This window comes from Carex rostrata, chromosome 2 (assembly GCF_964058835.1).
Source record: "Carex rostrata chromosome 2, lpCarRost1.2, whole genome shotgun sequence".
In the NCBI taxonomy this organism is placed as follows: Eukaryota; Viridiplantae; Streptophyta; class Magnoliopsida; order Poales; family Cyperaceae; genus Carex; species Carex rostrata.
The window spans coordinates 3521829-3533592 of NC_135919.1; the positions used below are offsets into that span (position 1 = coordinate 3521829).

Below are 11764 nucleotides of genomic sequence, written 5' to 3' on the forward strand. Positions count from 1 at the left end.
TTACAACTTATTAACTTTTTTACAGACAAAGTATAAGGTTCTAATTAGAACCTCTTTTTATCTCTTATCATGTTTTATTCGTTTCTTCTTTACAATTGACCCAAATGCTTTGCTTAATAACAACTTCGATATTCCTTCTTTTATCCCATTAAAAGTTGCTGTGTCCCTCCTTCTTTGGAGACGAATATTAAATTATTAATTCATCGAATCGGCACTTTAATTAATTAGTCGTTTGTCTTCCAGCATGCATGTGCATCAATTAATTATCTAATATGGTTTTTAACGTATGGTAGCAGTTTGCTTTCCAGCCTGCTCGCCTATATATATAATGAGACCATCTAATGGACACTATATCTAATAATATCCTCTTAAGTACACTGGTGCACATTAATTTCAAAAGAGATAAAACAAGAGAGTGAAATGGCTGAGGCAGTTGTGAGTGTGCTGGGCAAGCTTGCTGTTGTCATAGCAAATGAAGCACAGTTCTTGGGTGGCGTCGAGAAGAAAGTCGAACGGGTGCAGCGTGAGCTCATCCGAATCAAGAGCTGCCTGATAGATGCCGATTCAAAAAGTAAGGGAGATGAGAGAGTGCGGAACTGGCTGAATGAGCTCCGCGATTTGGCCTATCGCATCGAGGATGCAACCGACACCTTCTATCTCAAGGTTGAAGGTCACCGCCGAGAAGATGCCAGCATTTTGCATAACCTCATCGAGAAGGTGTGCAGCAAGCCCAAACAGCTGTATTTCCTCCACAAACTTGGCAATGAGCTTGATGACATTCAAAGTCTACTCGAAGAGATCTCCAAGAGCACGGTTATCTATGGGATCAGAGACCTGCCACTCGAAGACGAGAGCAAGGGAGAGGCAGTCAAAATGCCTCTTCGAAGGGCTACTTATTCTGAAGTAGACGAAAATGAAGTTGTCAGCATGCAGGCTGACAAGGAACAAATTCTGAAGCTGCTGCACCCGGAGAAAACATCTAGACGGGATGTCATAAGCATCGTGGGTGCTGGCGGCCTAGGAAAGACTACCCTTGCATGTATGGTATACAAAAGGCAAGTGCAAATTTTTCTTTTTGAACTATATATGTTTCAATGATATAAATAATTACAACAATAATAATAAGAGTTGTTGCGAATAGCAATGATCAACTACTACTATTGTTATACAGTACGAATTTCTAGATTTAATAGTGATCATAACTGCACAATTGCTCAATATCTTTGTAATATATACATGCTTGCAACAATCACTATTGTTCAGAAACTTTGCTAGAATTCAATCTAATAACATATCTTTTTGTTTGTTTGTTTAACCAGCGCCAAAGCATATTTCGGCTATCATATAATGTTGTCAATCTCTCAACAATACAATCTAATTGATCTCTTGATAAAGATGATCAGCAAAGACAACCATTCCGTACCAAACGACCGGGATGAAGGCTATTATGTTGGCGAGCTCAATAGAATTTTAGATAGCCGAAGATATCTGATCATTCTAGATGATGTGTGGAAGGGTGATTTATGGAATGAACTGAAAGAGATATTGCCTGATAAGAAGAATGGCAGTCGAGTTTTGATGACTACTAGGCATAACGAGGTTGCGAAATCAGCTGATTCTGAAATACCACCATATGAACTCAAATTTTTAAACGAAAGTAAAAGCCTAGATCTCCTCCTCAAAAAGGTTTTCCCTTATAAAAAATCCAACGAAGAATGCCCTAAAGATCTGCTTGAGCTTGCACCTGAAATATCAAAGAAATGTAAGGGTTTACCTCTGGCCTTGATAGTATTAGGTGGTATCCTTGCAACCAAAGAACTGGCCTACCCTGCATGGGAAAGGGTGCTGGAAACAATGAATTGGCACTCAGACGGTAGTAGCTGCATGCAAATCTTAGCAATGAGCTACGACGATATGCCTTTTTATCTCAAGGCATGTTTCCAATATCTTGCTTCTTTTCCCGAAGACCATGTGATTTCTGCAGATCGTCTGATCAGAATGTGGGTAGCAGAGGGGTTCATACCACTTGAGGGTACGAAAACAATGGAGGAGTCGGCTGAGGATTGCCTTGAAGAACTTGCTGAAAGGTAATATTTTCTTTTTTTCAGGCAACTATACAATATTATTGCAAACGTTTTTAAATTAACTACTTCATAGAATACACTTCAAGTGTGCTTGATATATACTCTATTTATTATAATAAAGTAGAGAAAGTAGAGATCTTCTGTAAAAATGTATAAAAAAAATTAAAAAAATCAATTGAAGCGGAATATATATATATATATATATAGGCAAAGGCTTCTATGAACATAAGGACCTATTTGTAAAATGAACATATTTTTATTTTCAAAGTTCAAACAGTCGATCCGAACCGTTCATCTTGTTCTCCATATTAATATGTGCTTGGAGACCAAATTTTATATTTTTCTGAATTTTTTTACTATTTATTAAGATGGGTACAAAATTCAATGGCCTGAATTTGATATTTTTTTGTACCCATCTTAATAAATAGTAAAAACATTCAAAAAAATGTAAAATTAGGTCTCAAGCACATATTAACATGGAGAACAAGATGAACGGTTCGGATCGACTGTTTGAACTTTGAAAACAAAAATATGTTCATTTTACAAATAGGCCCTTATATACATATAGAGTGATGCTTCTATGGACATAAGGACCTATTTGTAAAATGAACATATTTTTATTTTCAAATTTCAAACAGTCGATCCGAACCGTTCATCTTGTTCTCCATATTAATATGTGCTTCGAGACCAAATTTTACATTTTTCTGAATTTTTTTACTATTTATTAAGATGGGTACAAAAAATATTAAATTCAGACCATTGAATTTTGTACCCATCTTAATAAATAGTAAAAAAATTCAGAAAAATGTAAAATTTGGTCTCCAAGCACATATTAATATGGAGAACAAGATGAACGGTTCGGATCGACTGTTTGAACTTTGAAAATAAAAATATGTTCATTTTACAAATAGGTCCTTATGTCCATAGAAGCCTTTGCCATATATATATATATATATATATATAGGAGGATTCCAATGCCTCATTTTTTTTATACCTCATCATACCTCATATTTTATATTTTATTTTCTTCATATTCAAAGTCTAAATTGTCGATCCGAACAGTTCAACATAATATCCATACTAAAATATGGTTAGGGATAAATTTTATAATTTTTGAAATTTTTTTGCTATTTTTTAAGATGGGTAGAAAATCACTGTTTTTTGAACGGTTCAAAAACAGTGATTTTGTTCCTATCTTAAAAAATAGCAAAAAAATTCCAAAAAATATAAAATTTCATCTCCATGCATATTTTAGTATGAATATTTTGTTGAACGGTTCGGATCGACAATTTGGACTTTGAAAACAAAAATATAAAATATGAGGTATAATGAGGTATGAAAAAAATGAAGCATTGGAACCCTTCTCATATATATATATAAGATGAAAAAAAGGCAACGAGGCCTTATTAACATTCTTTATTGCAAGTACCATTCTTTTCCAAAAAAAATAATTGTAAGTTCCTTAACCTCTTATCACATGTATCATACACCTCTTTCTAGTTTTATGATTTCTTCTCTAATAAGTAGGTTCTTCTAGAAAACCTTCTACCAAGTGCATGTTCGTAATTTTGTTTTTAAAATACACGGAGCAAAAGCTTTTTCAATTAGGTATCTTTCACTATAAAATCCAAATTTTATGTTTTTGTGATTCATGAGGGTTCGAAATTATAATTTTGCGTGAGGGATTAGGTATAATTTTTTTTTTATTATTGATGCAAATTTTCAACCAACACATATGTATATTAATTGTTTCTATTGGAATCTAGAAAATAATTTACAAAACATCTAATTTCCAGAGTTCCGTAGAAATTTCATTAATTGCTTATTTCAATTTCAGTGAATCTTAATAATCAGCATAAATTTTATCTTTCAATATAGGAACTAATTAGTCCAGTTAGGATATAAAAACTTTTATAATTATGACTGCAATATTTTCAGTATTTCCTAACTTGTTTATTAACTGAAATTAATTCAGGAGTATGGTTCAAGTATTAAGCCGATCCGCAAATGGTTTGATCAAGCGGTTCAAAGTACATGATATTCTTCGCGAATTGGCAATGCGAGAAGCCATAGATGAAAACTTTGTCACGGTTTTCTCACATGCATCAAATGACACAATGCCCAATAGAATAATCCGACGTGCTTCGCTTCAAGCCGAAAAGAAGAATTCACAATTCATCGAATATGTAGGTCGAAATACCCGTTCTTTACTGTTGTTTGAGGCTAAATATTGTACAACGGGCTTACATTGGTCTAATTTTAGGCTACTTAAAGTTCTAGAAATAGAGGGCTGGAGTCATAAGGAATTAGAATTAAAATCATTAGATGAGTTGATTCACCTTAAATATATGGGTATCAGAAACTGCACAATTGACCTCTCCTCGTGTTCTTTACATCATATGAGGGGTCTGGAAACTCTGGATGTGCGAGAGTCTCCGGGTAAGCAGCCATGTGATGACTTTTGGTCAATTGGTACATTGAGGCACGTCCGGGGTCACCGGAATATTTTTGAAGGACCATTACCGAAATGTATTGATCTAAACCATCTACAAACCTTGAAGTGGGTAACAGTTGAGGGAGCATTTGATTGGAAGTTGCCCAACCTGCGTAAATTAGGTATTTTTAATAATAGATCTGACGAATGGGTTTCAATAGCCAATCTACTTAAAACGTTGCCTCTTCTGGTCTCCCTAGAGATCCGTACTGTGTGGGCTCTCCCGATGGAGATTGTTTACCCAAAAGCACTCCCAAATTATCAGAATTTGCAATCCTTACAGTTGATTGGAGACTGGCCTGAGAATGTCAACGTAGAGGCTAGGTTGCTTCCACCACATCTTGTTAAACTCGTGCTTCTATCCTCCCAACTTAAGCAAAATCCAATGCCGGAGCTTGGAAAGTTGAATAGCCTAAAAAAACTTTGCTTGAGAACTCGTGCGTTGTCTTGGGATTATGAGGGTCCAATAATCTGTCCAGAAGGATTCCCTGCCCTACAATATTTGGAAGTGAAAGATTCACATAGCAACATCAAGGATTTGAAGGTGGCACAGGGGGTCATGCCAAAGCTTACATACCTCAAAGTAAATGCAGAAATCGAGGTGTACCTGCCTCCTGAGCTACAGCACGTGAGAGTTGAAAAATGGTAATTAATATTCTTGATTTGATCAAGTGGTAATATCTATCACAGTGACCACTTACTTTTTCATTTCACTTTTTTTTTTCTGGAAAACGTGTATTATTAGTAATATATGTGGTGCAGTGGGCATGTATATTATTCTTTTGTTTTATTTTTTTTTGTATACATGAAAAGTAAACCACAAGTACGTACATGTTGCATTAAATATGTCTTTTCTTTTTTGTACTATTATTCTTTTCATTAACGAAATATATGAGAATTTAATAGCATTAATTTCTGCGTGCTGGTGTTGATCTTTATACTTAATTCTTGTATACTTTTTGTTCCTGCTTTGGCTATCAGATTACGTAGAATAATATATAGATGCATCTAGGTTTTAAAATGAGTACTAGTGGTAATATATTAGTGTAAAAAAGAATGCTTCGTTCTTCTTCTTCTTCTTTTTTTAAAAAAAAAAAAAAATCTTTCTAATGTTTATGTTGTTCAACTAATATTATATTTCTTTATTTCAAGTATTGTAAGAGATTTGTAATCAAGTCATCATGTGATTTAACTTTTATTTATTATTATCACAGCGTAGGGGTGGAATTGGTAATCACAAAAAATATAATGTGTTCTTCTTTTAGCACATCTTTATAATATATTTTAAGGCAGAATTGTAGGTTTATTGTATTTTTTCGTTCATTTCTGGGAAATTTGAAATTTATATTTTTTTGAAGATGTCAAATTAGAAGATTAACAAGATCTCGTCAGAGCATTGATTGATTAATAATTTTCTTTTAGGAAATTTTGCATTTGTTTTATTTTAATGTCTTACTAGAACCAATTATTTGTTTCATATTTTAAATTGTAGTATATTTCCCATATGATCGAATAATTAAGTTGTCAACAGCAGCACATGTGATATAATATTTTAAAAAATTATTTAATTTTAACAATTCAGGGTACACAAAAATTTCTAAGGCGATACATTAATCTATGAAAAGTGCACAAGAAGAACAGTATAAGAAAAAATTGAATGCGTATCCAATTAATAAAAAGGAAAATAAAATTTAACAAAACCAGTCAATGAGAAGTCACTTGTGCAACCAAATAAAGGAAACGAACAACTAACATAGAATGGCATGCATCATTCAACAAAGATAGAGTCAACACATGATATCTCTCACTTGCTATTTATATATATACTAGTATCATACCCGTGCGTTGCAACGGGGACATATTATAAGAAACAAATATATCAATGAAAATAATAATTATTTAAAAATTAAAACACATATTAATAGAAAATTTATATGATTATGTATTTTTAATTAACTTTAATCGTGATCTCTGATAACAATTTGATGATGTGATGATTTTTTTATTTTTAAGTACCAATGATATCAAATAATAGCTTGATTCGAATTTAATATCAAATATCATACAACAATTCAATATCAACATATAATATGATATCAAAAAACATAAATAAAAAGTGTTATCGTGTGTATGTATAGGATATATATACACACACACATTATAAGAAAAATATATATTTACACACGTTCCAATTTATATTCTTCTTTGTTTCCAACTTAGAACACACACACACACACACATTGATGTATTCTATATCGGAAATATATTCTAAATTGCCCACACCAATATGTATAGAAACAAAGAAAGAGAAATAAGGAAATAAAAAAAAATGATTTCCATTGTGATCCGTATAGAAATGAAGAAGGAAACAATAAATAAGAAAATGGAAGGTGGAGTCTTATCAATTGAAGAGGAGAAATATGGAAACAAAAAAAAAGGAAACGGATAAATATATCGCTAAATTTCAGAATTTATTCAATTTTAATTGTAACATATCGTGTGGCAGCATATGTGGTGGGTATGTTTTTAACTAAATTTAGACTTCTATACATAAAACAGATACATTTAATTAAAAGAAGACAAAATATGTAATTGGAGAGCTGAGATCAAATCCGAAGTTTCATCTCTCAATCGTAGCCGTTGGCGGATCGGACACCCAACGTGCTTAATAATAGAATAGAGATACTTCTTCCAAGAGGAAAATATATTTTTAACAAAAAAAATATTTTTAATAAAAAAAACATTCCTATGAAAATAATAACTATTCAAAAATTGAGGGACATGCCAATAGGGAATTTATATGATTATGCAATTTTAATTACCTTGAACCTTGATCTCTGATAATAATTTGATGATGTGATAATTATGTATCAATGATAACAAATAATAGCTTGATTCGAATCTAATATCAAACAATTACTTGTCAGGAATGCAGTGTTTCGATCACAAATTACAATTTACAACAATAATCATACGAAAATTTCCATTTCATAATGTCATGGTTACGTTGTATGAAAATAGAAAGTACATTAATTATCTGATCTAACTATAAATTGAAGACCTGGTTGAGTTCTTACTCACTAAAAACATCCAATTAATCAAAATAGAAGAGCACATACAACAGCAGCTGTGAGCAGTTGTGAAAAGATTTAACATTTTTTCCCCATTAATCAGTTTTGTTATTAGAATATTATTCTGCTTTTATCTAGTGTGTTAACAAGTGCAGCTAAATGATCTTTAGTTTTATTATTGTAAATAATTTCTCCTCAACATATATAACATGAGGGACCCATTAATTAAGCCTTGTTAGATAGTAGATACCACTAACAAATTAAATTCATTCAGAGATCAAAATAAAAACACTACAGCAGGCTAGAATAAAAAGGGAAGCTTAGCCTTAAATGATATTTATTAATTTCAGTTGCTTTTTTAATTTTAAACAATGCAAACCATTTCTTTTTAATTTCAGTTTCTTTTATACCATCTAGGTGTAATAATTGTTTTATACAGAAACATGAGCCATTTGATGGTGCCAATACCAGTATTATTTGAGCTTTGAGATTCGGAGAGAACGTATTTGAACGGGTGAGATTTTCCAAAAAGTCAAGCAAAGAAAGGAGATATCTCAGATGCGAATTCTTCCAATTTTTCCCAGATTTTTGTTTTTCACGTCCAGATTTTTCTACAAATATAACTATGTAATCATATATGTAACAAGTCCAAAGCACTGCAGAAACGGATAGCAATAGTTATAAATTGGCTAATTGAGAACTCCCAAATCGCAAAAAAAAAAACAAAAATTACGCATCCAACATTTCTTCTGTATCAAAACGACAATTCTTACTTTTTTTTCGTATCTCCAAAGTCTACCAACCGAAAACATTTTAAAGAATAATGTATAAATTGCAATAAAATTATGTTCAAATTTTAATTATCCGTATTTAAATAGTAAATATATATCATATTTTTATTATATATTATGAAAAAAGTTATATTATTCACTGTTATAAAAAAAAAATCCAATATGTATCCGTATCCATATCCAGACAAAAAAAAAAAGAGGATACGGATATCGTAGTACCACTATCTGATCCATATCTGATCTGTTTGCACCACCAGTAGGGGTGTCAATGCATGATAACCTATTAACCGTTTACCCGATTCGAATTGTATTTGATAAGGCGAGTATGGATAAGTTTTTTTTTTTTTCATTAGCTATGAGTATGGGTAAGGATCTTTTTTTTTGTTAGCTAAACAAGTAAGGGTACAGGTAAATGTCATTTTGTACTTGTTACCCTGTAAGTTAATTATATAATAATGTTGAGCAATAATTAGTGATGGCAAAATTATTTGCGTAATATTTCATATGATAATGTTTGAACAATAACTAATAATATACTTTTGTTATTTAGTGTTTGTATTTTGTTATAAGAAAAATATTAAACATGTTAGTTATATTTGCATATCTTGTTATTTAGTTAAATAATTTAATTTGTCCAAAGACATATTCATATATTTTTTTTTTTCTTGCTTTATAAAAAAATGTAATGAACACATGGTTTTTCATTCAAATACCTGGTTTGCAGTCCAATTGCATGCACCACAAAAATATCATAATCAATCAAAAATAAAAATATATAATAGTCAGCGTAACAATTTCAATCCAATGTGAAATTGACAAGATATAAATTGAGATGTAGATAAAATAAAAATGCTCGTAGGAACTGACATTCACCGAAAGGTGTGTGAATTTGTTGCCAAAATCTCACCGATTTTGGTCTTTTTGCTCCCTACAATTTCATGGATTTCTACTTACAAAAGTAGGAAAAATGAAAATTCATTGAAATGTGGAGCCTAGATTACAAGTTACAAAGAGAAAAGAAATTTGGGCTAGCAAAATAAAATAACTGGGCTGAAAGAGAAATTAACGGGCCGAATAACGGACAGATGGGTCCTACAGGCTTTACTTAGTTACGGAGCGCAGAATTCTCTCTCTCATTCTCTCTAAGCACCCAAACTTGAAACCCACCGCTCTGCAGCGAGAGGAAGCAATTTTGGGGCGACCGTGGGGGAAGCTACTCTCACTGCGACTGGGTCCTACATCTTTAAAGGGAAGCATTAGCCGTTGAAGGGTTCAGTCACTGAAGAGAAGGTCCCACGTTGTCAGAAACGGAGGTGAACTGGAGAAGAACTGAACGGAGAATAATTAAAAAAAATTAGTTAGTCATTTTATTTGATTTTGTATCGCCTATATAAAGGGGTTGTAATTGTTGAACCAGGTTTCTGGAAAATATCAATAACATTATCAATTTCGCTTTTGTTCTATTCCAAGTTGGGTTCTTTCTTTATCTTAATTAATTTCCACCAAATTAGCTTCTGTCTTTGAGAGCTGCTGGAAGTAACAGTTGGAACAATCAAGAATAGCAAGAAATGCCGAAATCAAGAAGAAATGATCCTCCTAAGGAAGACTATCAGCAGCTGGACATTGTCGCGATCAATGTGAAGATCACTTAGGTTTCGAAAGACATTGAGTCTTTCATTGAAGCCCAAGACAAGCGATTCGATCAGCTGGAAGAAGGGTTAGACACCCGGCTTGAGGCGATGACCAAGAAACTGACTGATACCATCTGGGGGAAACAGCAAGAGACAAGAAGAGAGGGCCATGATCAAAAGGTATTTCACCATTTCTACCTCGTAGAACCCAGTGGACTGGTTAGAGGAATGCAAATTCTATTTCGAATAGGAAAGGAACGGTTTAGTCTAGGCTGTTGGCTGAAACTGGTATCAAACGTGACAACTTTTTATTTGGAATTTAATTGGGAAAATTGCTTGAATTCTTGGGATCCCCACATGTTACAAGTGGTAAAGCAAAGGTTGTAATTTTTTTTTTAAACTTCCTCTTACCACCATTATTATTATTTAAGGAATGTGTTCCTTGTTGTTGTTCCAGCATTATTTTTATTATTTAAGGAATGTGTTCCTCTGGTCAAATGTTTTTTTTGTTTGTGAAAGAAGAAAAGAGGGCAAAAGAAGGCCGAGTCAGCTGCCTCCTCTTACCACCATTTTTACATTTACTTTCTCAGACAATTGTTTGGAGCAAGTATATAACTCTGTAGTGGCGAGGTGAACTCTCCATGCTATTCAATTGATATACTCTTACCTTTGCAGAGAAGAAAGAAGAGTGAAGAGAAAGCAGCTGAACCGGAGCAAGAGGATGTTGATGAAGAATCTGACATGGAGGAAGGTGACTCTAAGGTAGAAGTGGGGCCCGCAGATTCTGAAGAAGAGACCAAGGGGAAGGAGAAGGATGAGGCCAAGAAGGTAAATGCTACAAAAGCGGTGGCAGCTGCTAAACCCAAAAAGGAAGAGAAGAAAGAGGCAAAAACATCTACTTCTAATGCTGACAAGGAGAAGAAGAAACCAGCTGCTGATAAAAAAAGGTAATTTTGTTTCTATTTTTATATAGATACAACACAAATGCTCTACCTTTGTTCCTTTGTTCTTTTTGTTTCTTCGTGGTTGGTTATTTTTTTGTGGTGTTTGTCTTTATCATACCGCACGATTCAAGTGTGGTATTTTTTTTTTTACTTCTAAAACTGCCTCTTCATTTCTTAAGATATAAATCACTAAGGAGCTGAGAGATTAAATGTGGACCTGACTGCTATATACTGATACTGCACACGAGGCATTAAAATTGTTGTTTGCTTTATCTGATATATTGCATCTAGTGTTCTTTGAGGTCAGGTTTGTCCCTTCTTTTTTTTCGGTTAATCTCTGATCTATTTGTGTAGGAAAAGAGAAGGTGGGTGAAGAAGTTAAGAGCCCTACTAAAGGTGAGTTGCAGGATGCTATCAGCAAATTACTTGAAGAAGCCAGCCTCGATCCAGTATTGATATCTAAACTATTATTGTTCTTCTTTTTAATTATCTGATTAATGGTTCTTAAGATGGGAACTATCTAGACATTAATCTGATTAATCTATCCCTTTCCTTCTAATCCTTTACAGATTACTCCAGCTAATATTCGTCAGCAATTAGGTACATTTTTTGTTTGATATCCTTGTGAGTACAAATAGATACAATTTATAATTCCAGCATATTGAGTAATTTTCATGACCGGTCCTTGTCACAAATTTCCCCATTGTAGTCCTTGATTTCATAGCCTCAGCATTTTACCATATCAGCAT

At 33.0% G+C, this 11764-nt stretch overlaps 2 protein-coding genes across 3 annotated transcripts; both read left to right on the forward strand.

Annotated features, from left to right (window-relative positions):
* Positions 1–343: 343 nt before the first annotated feature.
* LOC144569303 (disease resistance protein RPP13-like) lies at positions 344–5490 on the forward strand. The gene is made up of 3 exons (XM_078319586.1): positions 344–1055; positions 1320–2087; positions 4060–5490. The coding sequence occupies exons 1-3, from the start codon at positions 421–423 to the stop codon at positions 5225–5227; spliced, it is 2571 nt and encodes an 856-aa protein (XP_078175712.1). The 5' UTR covers positions 344–420; the 3' UTR covers positions 5228–5490.
* A 4107-nt stretch (positions 5491–9597) lies between these two features.
* On the forward strand, positions 9598–11762 carry LOC144569312 (uncharacterized). 2 transcript variants are annotated; one of them, XM_078319605.1, is made up of 4 exons: positions 9598–10092; positions 10135–10251; positions 10747–11018; positions 11370–11762. In XM_078319605.1, exons 2-4 carry the CDS (start codon positions 10180–10182, stop codon positions 11386–11388), a joined length of 363 nt encoding a protein of 120 aa, XP_078175731.1. In that variant the 5' UTR covers positions 9598–10092; positions 10135–10179; the 3' UTR covers positions 11389–11762. The 2 variants fall into 2 exon arrangements, with proteins under 2 accessions (XP_078175731.1, XP_078175724.1); XM_078319598.1 differs by having other exon boundaries at positions 9598–9753; positions 9952–10251.
* Positions 11763–11764: the final 2 nt, after the last annotated feature.